Here is a 14955-nt window from a genome sequence, read left to right on the forward strand (position 1 = left end):
ACTAGATTCAGATACTGAAGAGTTCCACCAAATGATAGCTTGTGGATCTAAATATGACCAGCAATAACAAGTTTATCAAAAGATAAACTAGATCTAGCTGGATCCCAGCCGATCAAGTTTGTGCACGAAGCAAATCACGAAGATACAAAACCAATAAGAAAAGTCTTCTTGTCTTCAATCTGCAATAGTCTTCTGTTCCTGCGCAATAACAAACTTGACTCCTGACTTATGATTGATCAAGCACAAAACAAAGTTTGTTAACAATGGATGATCACAAGTCAATGTTAATCCCTTAATCTAGTTTGAGTGACCTTATGTCATAAGATAAGGCTCTCGAGAATAATCATTAATAATCGAAAACCAAAATAACAATGCAATTCTAGTTTTCCACCAACGGTACTAGTAGATGCTTCTTGATCTCAAAGAAGTCTTTAAACTAATGGAAGTAAGATATTTCGCCTAATTAGGTTACCCTCCTCTCCAAGATAGTATTACGAGAATACTATTAGTCGGCTACACCAGAAACAACAAAGAAGAAGTTTGCGTGGCTCATGATAAGTTTGTAAGAAGAACAAACTTCATTTTTATGGACCAAGGTAGTTTGGACACCAAGGAATTTCCATAACCGAAGATATTCTTAAGATATGCAATAAATCACCTAAATTCAGTTTTATAAAACAAATATCCAACTGTATAACGAAATCTTCATGGGAAATTCAATATTAGCTAGCACCTAACTAATATGTCTTTCCAGAGATATGTTTTGATTGCTGGTAAAACAAAACATATTAATTTCGAAAATATCAAAAAGATTATCTACTATTTCGGTTTGGGATCTCACCTTGAGTATCAAATAATATCTTCGAACAATAAAGAAATGAGATTTCAGCACATGTTCAAATTACTCATTATATCGACATTTGAACTTTCCTATTTTGCAAACCTAATTTCCAAATCACACAAACCCTAAAGTGTATGTGCCTTAGAGAAATCAGTTTTGCTTATTGGGACCAGTTGTACCATGACTCCTAAAGCAAGTTAGGATCAGTTCTACCTTGACTCCAAATATAGATAGGGATCAGTTCTACCTTAACTCCCAACATAAACTAGGATCGGTTCCACCTTGATTGCCTATATAGGTTAGGATCTGTCCAATCCTAAGATCTTTGATGAAAACTAGACTATCAATCATTTTTATTTCCTTTCAACTACAAAACAAGTTTGTACGTCTACTTCCTTAAACTCATGTAATTAAACATAGTTCTAGGTATAAAGTCAAACCTACGTTCACTACACAATCTAGTAACGAGTTACAAAGATTATGTCGATGTCGCAATTACGAAGTCCAAATGATAAGCATTATACCTCGTAATTCAATATACCGATATAAAACACTTATCACTTTTGATATATTGTTCCTTGACACTTTGATCACAATATGATGATCAAGTCTATTATACTAGAGTTTCACATATATAATTTCGCATGTCATGTTTTCAATCAGAAACGACTTGAAAGCTTACAATATAGAAACGGAAACAAGTCAAGTCATGTATTACTAACCTCAAGTGGAAGGATGGTGTTATCGTTGATGTCGATACATATTCGGAATCTTCAGGTCTTCAGAGTAATACTTGTATGTCTCAACATTTCTAGACTTCCTAGTCTAACCAAACGAAGTTTACTCTAGTAATCTAATCAAGCAACTTATGAGTTTTGATACTAAAATATGACAACCAACCTCGACGCTAGGTGGGTTCAACCGAGAAATGCACTAACAGATCATTTGTTTTTATCATTGCACATTTGCTAGAGCCACCTGGTTTAGTTTATGTCCTCAAGTATTTGCTATTATTCCTAACTTTTCTTCTCTCAGAGATCGGATTCTAGTTCTGACACCATTTAAGAGCATAATCTTTATATTTGTATCATATGACAAATATGGAAAGCTAGATGCAATGCTAGTACGGATAACAAGACTTAGTGAATTGTTGTTACTATTCATAAGATTAAAATACATTTAAAGATTTTGGCACGTACTCATAAGTTATTTTCGAATCTAAAGTAGAATTATTTTTAACTTCTCCAATTTCTAATAAGCACTTATCTACTCCTGCTTTTATGAATCATAATCCTGAGATTATTTTTATATTTATTGATGCTTCCTTGGGAAAACATTCCATGTCTGCAGGTTGTGGAGTCGTTATCTACAGGCCCAATGAAAGATTTGCAGCAACCAGATGTTGGACAACCTCCGCAAAATCAGTAATTGAAGCAGAAGCACAAGCTCTCTTAACAGTTATTGGATGATCTCAAAAACCACAACTTCAAGACATAGTCTCTATCGTCGGCAATCTATCGCTGGTCAATGCTGCAAACGGAGATTGTTCTTCACCATTTGGACACTTTTTGCTAACGGTGATTGTTCTTCACAATTTGGACACTTTTTTCTTATGTCCAAGACTGTAAAAACGGCTTCACTCTGTATGATCGTTTCTACCTGTAAGTATATAAATGGGCAACAGACAGTTTGGGTAAGTTAGCTAAGAAGTCTCATGTAACCGGTGTCTGAGACATCCAATCCCACGCTTGTACTTTCGGCAAGTTATGTAACTTTAAACCATCTGGTGGGCTTGAAATAATCAAACCCGCATAACATGTGAAGTTATGAACGGGTTGATTAGTAGTTGACACTTGACAGTAGTTTTCACCTGTAGACAAAGGTTTCAAACCTGGGATCGGTTCTCTTTTAAACGGTCCACAGTGACACCTCGGCTCTTAGTTGTTTAGCCAACAACACTTTCAAAAGTCCCAGACGAGACGTATTATTGTCTGAACACTTCAATAGCTCCCCTCTCTCTTCTTCTTCTTCAAATTTTTTTCCCTTTGTTTTTCTTCTGTCACAGCACAGATCAAACAATTCACATTCAATTACACCAATCTCTATCTCTCTGTTTATGTCTCTGTCTCTCTTTTTGTTTGTTTGCTGGTGATTTTGTTTCTGATTTTTTTTTTCCTTCCTTCCTTCCTGGGCTGCTTCAGATTTCTGTAATAATTATAGTGAGTAATCATGAGCGGGAATTCTTCATCTTCTTCTAGGGTTTCAATTCCAAACAATGTTAAGAAGATGATCCAGAACATTAAAGAGATCGCTGGTAATCACAGCGATGATGAGATATATGCAATGCTCAAAGAGTGTTCTATGGATCCGAATGAGACTACTCAGAAGCTTTTGTATCAAGGTACTCTCTTTCTTCTTCTTCATCTTACTTATTCAAGTCATATTCTGCAGGGTCAGTTTTGTTTCAATTTGGGTTATTTTGTCTATTTTGGGTATGAATCCACAGTGCGATCTGTTGTTTTATTGGGTGTTTTTGTTTCCTATTTTGTGAATCTTGTGATAATTGAGCTAGGTTAGTGATGGGATTTGGTGGGTTTCACTGGAGATGTAGTAATTTTACAATGATGGGTTAGTTCTTGTTGCCTGACAGATTGCAGACAAAAAATAGGAACTTCTGCTTACTAAATTATGTGGCTTTAATTGAGGTGTCATTCTGACACTTACAAAATTTAAGGGAACCTGTTTCTGTTTCTGCCTTTAACTTTATACCTTTGATATTATTCCATTGCCTCGTATCAATTTTCCGAATATCATTTTTCATTGTATAGAGATATGATTAGCCATGTCAGTCATTAACAAAAGTGAATGGTAAATACATTTTCATGGCTGTTTTTGTAGATACATTTCATGAGGTTAAGAGGAAGCGTGACAAGAAACAAGAGGTAAGCTTTCTTACTATGCTTTTCTTTGTACTATCAATGAAAGTAAGATAAAAATTTGTCAGTAAGATCTGGTCTCCATTCTGAGTTATAGCCTAAATTAAATCAGTTGCTTTTGGTTAAGTATTTCCTATTTAACTTCTCTTCATCCGGTGAAGAGATGATAGTAGCTGGTTGTTTTATAGGTTTCATTCTATTCGGTTGAAAGAGTTTAGGTCAGACTTTTAAAGTATCCTTGGACCGCTGTTAGTTTACTTCTAACTACTACTAGTGTCTCGTTGTTTACAGGACTCTCTAGTGAATTCCATTAACTATTGATGTTGTTGATCAGAATGTACTTAAGACTTTAGGTAATCCCTGTATAAACTTCTTATTGCTAGTTGCATAAAAAGAACAACTCCTTCGATTAAAGTGATCAGAGACACAGTTTTATGAGTTGTCAAGAAGATAACCTCTTTTCATCTAATATAACACAGTTGTAGTCTTGGTGAGTGTTCTTAAATAGAGCACATTTGCATGCATTTTCAGGAGATTGATTGAGTGTAAGAAACTCTGAAGCATCATCATTAAGTGCAGAATATATGCAAAATCTTAATCTTGCCCCAAGTTGTATTTCTAGCCAAGATTATATATTAGAATTTGAAATGCGTGATCAAGCTAGCATTTCCTCCCTCTGGTTCTAAAAATGCTCCTTGATGCATCTTCATGTCCCCCCTAAAATATTAATGTTGTAGTTCCCCATTTTTTTCTTTGTTGCAGAATGCGAGCAACAGAGAACCTTCGGATTCCAGGTGGAGACCAGGCCCACAGGGACGAGCGGGTAGGGGGGGTCAGGGTAACCATTCTACTCGTCACATTGTTCATGGTATAACTGGCTTTCAATCTCAGTGTCTCATTTGCAATTTCAACTGCTTCTCAATAGGAATCATTTATTTATTTTTATATACATTGTAATTACTGATTTTTTCACATGTTTTTCTTCTTCTTCTTTTTATTAAAATAAATAAGTTAATAAGATCTGCTCATATTTGTAGTGTTTTTGTTGAAAGTATGTGTACGGCATCTCTAGCGCAACATAGATATGGTCGCTAGAGTTTCACTTATTTGCGAATCATATTAAACTAGGTTGGATGCCTCTTCATGCTTTTCAAACATCTCGAGCAGAACATACTATGTTGGCTAGGGTATTGGTTATATCTGCTTTGAAGTCTCTACGGTCATTTCTAACATGTCTAGTATAGCATACAATGTTTGCTAGAGTTTCGCTTTTATCTACAAATTGTTATGCTAGGTTTGAAGTCTGTTCATGCATTACAGTTGTCTGTAGCATAACATACTATGTTTGGTAGAGTTTCAATCATATCTACAGCTTGTCAAACTAGGTTTGAAGTTCTTCATGCATGTCAAGCTTGTTACTTGTTAGTTTCAAGATGTCCTGTGCATGTCATTCAGTTTTCTTTCTTGTGGCCGGCTATCATTAGTATCCTTTTATACGAATCTTAAGTCTGTTACTCGTCTGCTGTTTATTAGATGCTGGTGGAAGGACTGCTGGGAAGGAATACGGAGTCAGTCAAGGAACAGAGAAAGGTGTCGCACCAGCTTCTACACCACCTTCTCAGCAGATAGAAAATAAGGCAACAATTTCCCATTCAAGGTTATTTTCCTTTCTCTTTTTATTGTTGGGAGATCCAATCGAATCAATTTGCCTGATCCATACTCTCGTTTGTCCCAAACAAATTGGGGTGGGTTAGAAATGAAACCCATGTTGGAAGTCACAAAAAGAAATAAAATTAATACTAAAAAAATGAAGATGATAATAACAATAATGCTACCAATAATGGTAGTAAAAAAATCCAAATACTAAGTTACTAACTATACTAATAGATCCTAGGGGCCAAAGTCCTGAGCTCTACGTCCTTGATCCCGGATCACTAGTTTGATGACCTTTTAGCATATAAAATAATAATTTACACATCTGCTCTGTGAGAGTTACTACGATGAGTAATGTTGTTATACATGTTGCTGACAGTATATTTCATGCCACAGCTCTGTAGTACCTACAAATGACGGTCCAAATAATGCTGCTCATGGACTTCGAAATGCCTCTGCAGGCCATGGCACCAATCATCTTGTAGAGACTTCAGTTTATGGTGCCAGTAAGCTGGGGAGTGTACTACCACCACCTGTCAATGCGGTCAAAGGTACATCTCTGCAATGATCACAAAGTTCTAATCACTTAACATTTCTGTCTGATTGAAAACTTAGGCTTCAGGTGTTGTGCAGAGGCCATTTAGCAACTCACGACTTTCTGTTGCAGGTGGCACAGCTATCCATGAAATGGGTGATCAACGAACAGTTGTTTCTTCGAGTCATGTAGTTCCTGCTGAGAGCAAATTGATCGCCTCCGCAAATGTAGGAGATCATCATCAAGTGGGCAAACTTGTGTCTCATGATGCAAACATTTCTCAGTTTTCACCATTGATAAACGAAAAATCAACTTCAGACTTCGAAAACTCTTTCATGCTTGAAAAGATTCCTAACAAATTCCAGGGAGATGAAAAGTCTCAGGTCTTGGAATCATCACAACCTTCGTTGTCGTCTATTCCTGGTGGAGTTTATGCTGGTAGACCTTCATCTAGTTATGGTAGCAGGTCGCAACAACTTATCGCCTCTCAGAAAGGTAGTATAGCTGACACTTATTACTTTTCAGCCGAAGTATAGTTCTTTTCCCATTCATGGATGCACCAGTAAGAAAAACAGGTAGCTAATAAAGCTTTTGGTTATCATATTGAACTGCCCTGCAGAAAATAAGGTGTCCAAAGAATTTGTTAAGCCAAAGTTAGATTAATAGTATAAATTATCCCAGTTCTTCTCTTTTCCTTATCTTCCTCCGTTTTCCCTTTCTCTATTGAATTTGCGATTCCCACTTGTTGTAGGAGATTTTTCGCTAAGATACAATAACATATTGATTTTTATGTTAATGCTTCCCTATCTTCATTGGCGATGTTTTGTCCTGTTGCAGATATTGCGCACAACTTGGTCGATTTGAGCTCTTTTTATTTTACTTTAAGTAATCTATAACTGCTTATAAAATTGTATTCATAGCAACTAATGGTTTAAACTAGTGAATGACCCTACTTGAAGTTAAACAATGGCTATTTTACTTTTTGTTTTCAGCTGTAGGGCCGATTAAGGAGTGGAAACCAAAACCAATAACCCCTAATCCAGCCGTAGTGTTTGGAGCCATTGGCACATATGAAGCCGAAGCTGGTGCCGAATCATTGCCTACAGTCGGTGCCTCTTCTTCTGAGACTGAGACCTCAAACCTGCAGAAGAAGTTACAAGAGTTGCATTTTTCGCATGGGCAGCATGTTATCATTCCAAACCATCTCCAAGTTGCTGAAGCTGAAAGATCTGGCTTGAGTTTTGGAAGCTTTGATGCCAACTTTGTTGTGAACTATGGTGATTTCTACGGCAGTAACAAGAGCCGAACACCTGTATCTGAAACCTCCGAAGGGATTGAAGAAGCTGATGAGGATCATTCATCAAGGTCCTCATGATTTACTTATTTCTCATTTGCAGTTCAGTTTAATATTTATCTACTAAGTTGGTGTTTGATTGCGGTATGGGTGTGTGGTTTCAGTTTGAACGCCACCATGACATATACAGTGGAATGTGTTCCTCAATGGGGGATCCACAACTAAATTAGCATCTTCTGTCTCACACAATTCACATATTTTCTTCTCATTTTAGCTTCACTGTTTTATGCAGCATTCAAAATACGTCCCCAAACTCTGATGAAGGAGATTATCATAATGATGCACCATCTCCGAGGGATATACCAGAAAATTCAACTCCTGGAGATGCAGAAACTGCAGTGCCGGAATACGACCACTCCAAGCCAGAGATGGCTCAGCCACCCGTGGGTCCTCATTATTCTGTCGTTCATACTGCACCAACTTACTCCACTTTCGGATTGATGCCACCTATGCTAGGAACTCAGTTTGCTCCATTTGATAGCTCCGAGCCTCAGGCACGTGATGTCTCCCGTCTTCCAGGCTTCGTCGTAAGCGCTAAATTCTTTATTGACGAGTTTGTTGCTCTATGTTTGTTTGCTCTTTTTCTTTTTATCACACAGTGCTTCATGTTTCCAGCATATATCATGCTTCTAGTAAGTTATTTGTTCATATATAGAGTGTTATTACTCTATCCTCTTTCTGAATTGCTTTATACCGTAGTATCTGGACTCTAAGCACTTCCCGGGTTGCATATTAGTTCCTACCATATTCCCTCTCTTAAAAATATTTGATTTGACTGAACACGTATATTAGCACTTCGCCGACACCTTTGCAAATTTTGAACGGCTCATATTGTCTTAGTCTGTTTCATAACCTTCAGACACTTGAATGCCATTCAGGTCTAGCAACCATTTGATCCATACCCATTTATACCGTCTTGGTGTTGATGGTAGTGGGCGCCTTCTTTAGAGATGCAGTACTAGTGCAAGTAAAAATAATCTATTCATTAATTATAAAAACAGAAACTGCGAATGTGGCACTCTTAATGATTGACGAAGATCGAATTGCATATTATCAAAACGAACACTACTTGTCTGATTCCAAGTGTTTTCAGAAAGACTTGGTAGTTGGTAAGTCTCATTTGAAATAAATCAACCATCTCGTTTGACAAGTGAACTTGTATTAGCTGTACATTCCTGAATAATGTTCTTGATTTTTGGATATGGCAAGGACAAAGTTTGCGGGGTTCATTTTGAATTGTTAAACCATAATTTCATCTCATCTTGATGATGTGCTATTGTGATGGGAGTAAGGAACATAACTTTTATGCTGTTTATGACTTATCCAGTTTTCTTCATAGTTTATACTAATTAATGCATATCGTTTGCTAGGAAGTACTATACAGTTTTCTTTTCAGAAGCTGAAAGTAAAGTTTTTACTGAACTTTTTAAGCTATGTATTCTCTCTTGAATGCTAATATCTACATGTCATTGGATTTGCTAATTTACTTTCCCGTTCGCAGTCTTCATATTTCGTTCCCATTTTTTAATGCTTGTGTGCATGATCAAATGCAGAGTGGGAATTCTATGGTTCTATCTACAGCTGGTCCAACCCCACTTGTGACCCAGGCTGCCGGAGTGATGCAGAGCTCTGTACCTATGACCCAGCAATCAGTTCCTGTTTTTCGGCAACCTGCCGGTGTACTGTCCCATTATCCTCCTAATTACATTCCATATAGCCAATTTTTCTCCCCATTCTATGTACCACCTCCAACAATTCACCATTTTTTGAGCAACCCTGCTTTCCCTCAGCAACCTCCCACTGGCAGTGTATATCCATCTCCTGCAGCTGCCAGTGGCATCAAATACTCTTTTCCACACTATAAACCTGGAACTAATACAGGAAATTCAGCCCATATCGGAATTCCAACCGGTTATGGACCATATAGTTCCTCCTCAGCTGGTTATGGTCCTAGTCCAGCTACGACTGCTGCTAACTCAAATGGCAGTGAGGATCGTGCTGCACCTCAGAGCAAGGAAAATAATGTCTATATCACCGGACAACAGGTCCATTTTTGTTTCTCTTTTCTTGATTGCAGTTCGCTTTCTAGTATATATTAGTGGAAATTGCATGTGTTAGTTAATAATTCGAGAAAGTTATGGATATTACTTTCCCCCATTGCTTGTGGTGTGGGACTTTGCAACTCGTAACTTTTTTCTTATATTTACATGGAAGTTGTTATATCAAGTTTGGAAGTTGCTGTCTATTTTTCCAAACAAGTATGTTGGCTTTCATCAGCTTAAGTATTTGATTGTGTTAGCGATTTTTAAATTGGTAGTTCAAGTCAATCAGGACCCTGCTGTTCATATTTTGTTAGGCCAATCCATTCTAGTAAAATGTTCTTAACCTAGTTGAGATACATTTTTAAAATACGAGATATGGTGTGAGTTAATTTTACTTATTATCTGGAAGATGAAGGTATTTGCTGATAACTGTGAGCTTTTTGTCTACAGAGTGAAGGTTCAGCTGTCTGGGTTCCCGCACCGAGCCGTGACATTTCTGGAATGCAGGCTAGCTCATTCTACAATCTTTCTCCGCAAGGGCAGCATGTTACCTTCCCACCACAAGGCGGCCATAGTGCATTTGGTGGAGTATATCACCCCGCACAGACGGTCTCTGCTGCATCTGTGCATCCACTGCTGCAACAGTCCCAAATGGCTGGGGGTGTAGAAATTTTGGGACCAACAACTGGTATTTATCAACAGCCTCAACGTGCTCCAATCAACTGGACCAATAATCACTGAAATATGGTATAAAAATTCTTGCGACTCATAGAACAAAGAGTACCCAGTTAATCTAGGGATTTTTGAAGAAGAAATGTTATGGAAGGAGGGAAAGCATCAAGATGAAGATACAGCATTGGCCTTATTGGAGCATGTAAATATGTAAAAGGTGAATCATTTTTTGGGCACTACCCATATTTCTTTGGGGACTGCTGGAAAGAGACAAAATAAGGTTATCCTTAAGTAAATCTCATAGTCCCTTGTCCATATATTTCTGTTAATTGCTAAAATGTTTTTGTGTTATTATTTGTTAATCATTGGTAAGACAGTAAACTAATTATAGAAGTATGATTAGATTATATAGATTTAAACTGGATCAATTTAAAATTTCAGAGGAAGAGTTAGATTGGAATTTTGTAAAAGAAAAAAAAGAGGAACAATTCTTTAAGAAAACCTAGAAATACAGTAAAACAACATGCTTATGCTTGAAAAGTAACATAACACAGTAAACATATCATTCAAAAGCCCACTGGTTCTCCCTTCTAACCTCCTCCTCTTCCTCAGGGGTGAAGTCATTCTTAATATTGAACGTCTTGCGAATTTCCTCCGGTGTCTTTCCCTTGATCATATCCGCAACTGTCTGGCAAGTCAAGTCCAATAAGTTCTTAATATTCAAGTAGTTTGCTGCTAAGACAATATCGAACAATGTAGCTTGATCGACCTTAACAAAATCAGCATCCCAGGTCTTAAGTTTTTCTTCTTCCTCAGCTTTAGCATCGTCCCCTTTAGGACTTGGGACATGTTTCTTGCAGTATTCAACAACTTCAGCCAGAATCTTGCTTGTTACATTAGGCAAAGGTATTCCGTTGTCAGCACAATCGTCTTCGATCATATGCTTAATTGTTTGAGATTGAAGGGCAACATCTTCAGTAACTTCAAAAGCTTCTCCATCAGAACTCAAGTTTACCATCTTTGAAGTCGACATGATGACCTGTTCAAACAAAGTTTGAAAGAAAAATTAGAAATTTTGATGAACAGAGGAAGAAAAGCAGACAAGAAAGAATCGACTGTGAGAAGTGAGAACCCAATTCCTTTGCTCACAGATATATATAGGCCTTTCGAATTCTATATTTAGGAAGGCTTGCTAAAATTTTGGACTAGGAAGGGATTGCTAAATTTTGGGATAGAAGAAGTTGTCTTCGTTCGGGAAACTGAAGATCAAGTTTTGGAAAGCAAAGGACGTATGTCTTGGCACCAAATCCTAGCTGTTTTTGCTTCCGCAATACTACAGCTCCTACTGAGTTCTGAAACCTGAGTTTCTATGAGCAGATTTTACTGTACTGGCTCGAGGGTAAAAATCTACAAGTTTACAACTTAAGGTTGTAATGCTTTGGCATGCTGTAGCTTATGTACTGATGATTGACAAGTACTTATTAAGTATTACATTATGCAATAAAGAAATAAATTCACAATAGATGTGCAGTTTATGCATCTCTGAGCGGTTGCTGTTGTTCTAGGAACTCATTTTCCCTCCTGATGGCTTCAAGATCTGCTTGCAGCTTGTACATGTTTAAACTGTTAGAGGCCATCTTTGCAAGCTTTGCTTCTTGTTCAGTTACTGCTCTTCTTGCTCTATCAGTTGCTAGGATTTTCTGGGATAACAAATCAAAACTCTCGTGGATGCTAGTCAGTAGCAAATAAGCTTGCCGCCTAACTGGGTCTTTCTTTGCATCCCTACACAAGAAACAACACAAATCTCAATCTCAGTTAAGTATCCAAGCAGAACACTACTTTTATTTTTTCTTTATTTTTTTTCTATTTCCAAATTATAAGCAAACTTGTAACTAACAATTAACCATTAAACCAAATTGAGAAGCTCTAACTTGCGTTTGGAAGTAGATTATATTTCTCTATGTATAATTCATTTGACCATCTCCAACAAGGTAGTTGTAGTAGTATCTCTTGTATATTACGTTTTAGCTTTATTTAAATGGTGTCTCAACAAACAGCAGCACAAATATATTAAAAGCTACAGCAAATCATATACCTGAACACAGTCTCATCAACTACGGTGAAAGTTCGATGAAGACGGTCTTGAATGGAGTTGCTCTCCAACTGAAGCTCACGTGTTTCTTTCAAGATGCGCTCAATGTCTGCATCTTGTTTCCTGCTGTTTTTAGTAATCTCTGTTATCCTCTGAATATAGGATTTTCTTGACGCACCTTTGGGTTGGCTCTTAAGCTCCACTGTAAGTCTGGAAAGTTCTTCCTCTCTGAATTATTAGTCCGTCAGCAAGTTAAATTAGTACCACTGAATGTTTTAATCAAATGAGCACAAGAAATTACTGAATCTGCTTACAGAAATTTGTATAATTATTTTATTCTCTTATTACAGTGCAAGGAGATCAGAACTGTGAAGACAATCTTCCTCGATGTCACATCAAACAGACATCTTTGGCAGCTAAAAAGAATTTTGCTTCTTAATTTATCAACTAAAATAGTTCAGCTTCAAACAATATCCCATGCTCCATTACCAAAAACAATACTTTCTAAAACCTTTGCCTCAAATTTATTTTCAGACCAGTAGATTCCTTAAATTTTTAATTAGTTAGATACAGATAAAAGAAGTTTTACTCTCTTTTTTTTTAAGCTTAAAATTTACTTAATTACTGTATTTATGTCTTGAAGTTAAAATACCTCTTTTTAATTTCAGATCTGATTGCCTCTGTTTCAGGCTCGATTTCATGCACCTTATGAAGTTTTTCCAGCACTTCTGGATTTTGCATGCTACGTGATTCCTCGAGGCTTCTTTTTTTCTCCGAGAAAGATTTTTCAACTGCATCGCTGTAGGACAAAGGCAGCTTAGTTTTTTACTTCCACAAATAAACAGTATTTCATTCAAAATAAAAGAGGTTTGAACTGTTCAGTGTTTCATAAACCATTTTTTCCTGCCTCCAATCATACATTTCTCGAAATCGTCTCCAAATATTTATGATTGGTCTGTAGCCTGGTTACAAGGTAGGAAAATGTTGATTTCCAAGAGAAGAAATGAGTAATACCATTGCGCCTCCAACTGCAAGAGAGACTGCCTTCTCGATTCTAATTGTCTAGTTAGGTCTTCAATATGGAAGTCCAAAGGATGCTGCTCATCTGATGTCATTCTTATTGCCCATTTCAACAACTCGTTGTCCACCTCTAAAAGATGAGATTCTGAAGTTTTCTCTGCCACTTCCTTCTGCAGCATCGTTTCTTGGCTTCGTAACTCTTTGATGCTACTTTTTAACTGAAGACAATCAATGAAACAAGCCAATCAGGAGTCTGTAACCAGTTTGGATTTGAAAAAGGAAAGAAAAGAATCTATGACCCATTATTGCTTTCTCATAATATACTTTTAGTCATATCTGCAACAATTATGCTACAAAGGACCAAAACCGAAAGCTTCAGAATGCATCCCCAAATCAGTAAAGGATACACTATTTTGGTATACAAAAACCTGAGGTACGCACACTGAAGTTTACTTTGTGGTCCTTTTTACTGAAGAGAAAATATTTGTGTCTCAAAAACTATGACTTAAAATTTTTGGTGCTTCAGCCTAATTAGCTTTATTTTATTTGCAAAGCCTTTGAGAAATGGGTCAGAATCACTATCAGAAACAGAAAATCCTCTGATCTAGTCCAATTCATATATCTAGCAAGTTTACTATCTTGCTCCAACTTACCCTGGATGATGACGCTTGTAGAGAGGCCAGTTTCTGCTTAAGTTTCGTAGTACTATCATTTACTTGAGGTGGTGAATCAGCAGCCGCCTTGATTATCTCTGAGGAGTTCTCCATAATTTCCCCCTCTTTTTCGTATCCAGCATCTTCCGCATTTGATTCAAGTGATTCTGATTTTGATAAACTTGCAATAGCAGGCTCATTATTCCGCTGCAGAGGTAAAGAAGCATCAAGTGGATCATTGATAATAACCTCATCACTAACGGTACTTGAGGACTCTCGGACCTCTTCTTTCACTCTTGGTTCCACGACCAAACTAGCAACGGGCTCATTCAAGTCAGCTTCTTTTCCACCTTCTGATATCTCAGACAGCTTATCTACCAAAAATCTGACCAACTTATAGGAGTCCTCTTCAGAAGGATACAGGAACTGCCGTAAGCAACACATATAATTTCAGAATGATATACATTGCAATGAAATTAGAAGAAACAGTAGTAGGACAGCTAGCCAAACATAAGCATAAAAACATGAACTAGCAAAGACGGAGTTCCCTCGTAAGAACCCAAATCTACTAAAACAAATTAGACTCGATATGAACAAATGAAATTACTCACATGATCACGTAGATTGACATAAAAAAATGATCTCGAATTAAAAAAAGATGGTCTCATGATTTCGGCTTCTTGATTGCATCTAAATAGTTCCTTTAAGTAAATCAGAATCCTATTGATAGACGTTTGTTTAAAAATCAAACAAAGCATTCTAATATTCATCATTTATTAAGAAAAATGAAGTAACAGTAGTAGTACCTGATTGAAGCTCATATCTCCTCTATACCCTAATTTTTTCACAGCAGAAGAGATTTCTGAACATATCTTAAACCTTTCCGCCATAGAGTCCGGTAATGAGGTAGGAAACAACAGAGAATTGTCGATCTGACGAAGAGACTGAGAACAGATCGAAACCAACGCAGTTTCTGTAAGGTCTTTGATCTTGAAAACTCCAGCTGGGAGAGAAATACCTGAGTTCTCAAGTGAATTGATGAGAATTTCTTGAGCTTCGTCCATGGGTGATGAAATAGTAAAATGAGGAGTTTTCAGCTTTTGAAAATTTTAATTTCGTTCTTCTTGTTTTAGTGAGAGATTTTAGAGTTTTAAGTT

General features: G+C 37.0%; 2 protein-coding genes across 5 annotated transcripts; one reads left to right on the top strand and one right to left on the bottom strand.

Moving 5' to 3' along the window:
- Nucleotides 1–2797: 2797 nt before the first annotated feature.
- LOC113348911 (GBF-interacting protein 1-like) lies at nt 2798–10440 on the top strand. Of its 2 annotated transcripts, none has more exons than XM_026592814.1 (10): nt 2798–3242; nt 3740–3783; nt 4540–4645; nt 5311–5434; nt 5827–5981; nt 6098–6460; nt 6958–7330; nt 7552–7846; nt 8873–9364; nt 9812–10440. In XM_026592814.1, the coding sequence occupies exons 1-10, from the start codon at nt 3071–3073 to the stop codon at nt 10100–10102; spliced, it is 2415 nt and encodes an 804-aa protein (XP_026448599.1). In that variant the 5' UTR covers nt 2798–3070; the 3' UTR covers nt 10103–10440. The 2 variants fall into 2 exon arrangements, with proteins under 2 accessions (XP_026448599.1, XP_026448600.1); XM_026592815.1 differs by having other exon boundaries at nt 3071–3242; nt 7552–7813.
- LOC113348912 (SKP1-like protein 1A) lies at nt 10275–14955 on the bottom strand. 3 transcript variants are annotated; one of them, XM_026592818.1, is made up of 7 exons: nt 14605–14955; nt 13799–14224; nt 13140–13363; nt 12778–12924; nt 12129–12353; nt 11526–11815; nt 11012–11072 (listed from the first exon to the last, which is right to left on the bottom strand). In XM_026592818.1, the coding sequence occupies exons 1-6, from the start codon at nt 14860–14862 to the stop codon at nt 11566–11568; spliced, it is 1530 nt and encodes a 509-aa protein (XP_026448603.1). In that variant the 5' UTR covers nt 14863–14955; the 3' UTR covers nt 11012–11072; nt 11526–11565. The 3 variants fall into 3 exon arrangements, with proteins under 3 accessions (XP_026448604.1, XP_026448603.1, XP_026448602.1); XM_026592817.1 differs by lacking the exon at nt 11012–11072 and having other exon boundaries at nt 11402–11815; XM_026592819.1 differs by lacking the exons at nt 12778–12924; nt 13140–13363; nt 13799–14224; nt 14605–14955 and having other exon boundaries at nt 10275–11072; nt 12129–12354.

The sequence above is a fragment of the Papaver somniferum genome, chromosome 2 (assembly GCF_003573695.1).
Source record: "Papaver somniferum cultivar HN1 chromosome 2, ASM357369v1, whole genome shotgun sequence".
Lineage (NCBI taxonomy): Eukaryota > Viridiplantae > Streptophyta > Magnoliopsida > Ranunculales > Papaveraceae > Papaver > Papaver somniferum.

Bases quoted from the DNA above. Each gene is read 5' to 3' on its own strand.
- LOC113348911 (XM_026592814.1), top strand. From the start codon at position 3,071: ATGAGCGGGAATTCTTCATCTTCTTCTAGGGTTTCAATTCCAAACAAT. The intron at 4,646-5,310 runs GTATAACTGGCT...GCTGTTTATTAG, and splicing joins TACTCGTCACATTGTTCATG to ATGCTGGTGGAAGGACTGCT. The intron at 7,847-8,872 runs GTAAGCGCTAAA...GATCAAATGCAG, and splicing joins CCCGTCTTCCAGGCTTCGTC to AGTGGGAATTCTATGGTTCT.
- LOC113348912 (XM_026592818.1), bottom strand. From the start codon at position 14,862: ATGGACGAAGCTCAAGAAATTCTCATCAATTCACTTGAGAACTCAGGT. The intron at 14,225-14,604 runs GTACTACTACTG...TGCTTACGGCAG, and splicing joins GAGATATGAGCTTCAATCAG to TTCCTGTATCCTTCTGAAGA. The intron at 12,925-13,139 runs GTATTACTCATT...TTTGTCCTACAG, and splicing joins TTGCAGTTGGAGGCGCAATG to CGATGCAGTTGAAAAATCTT.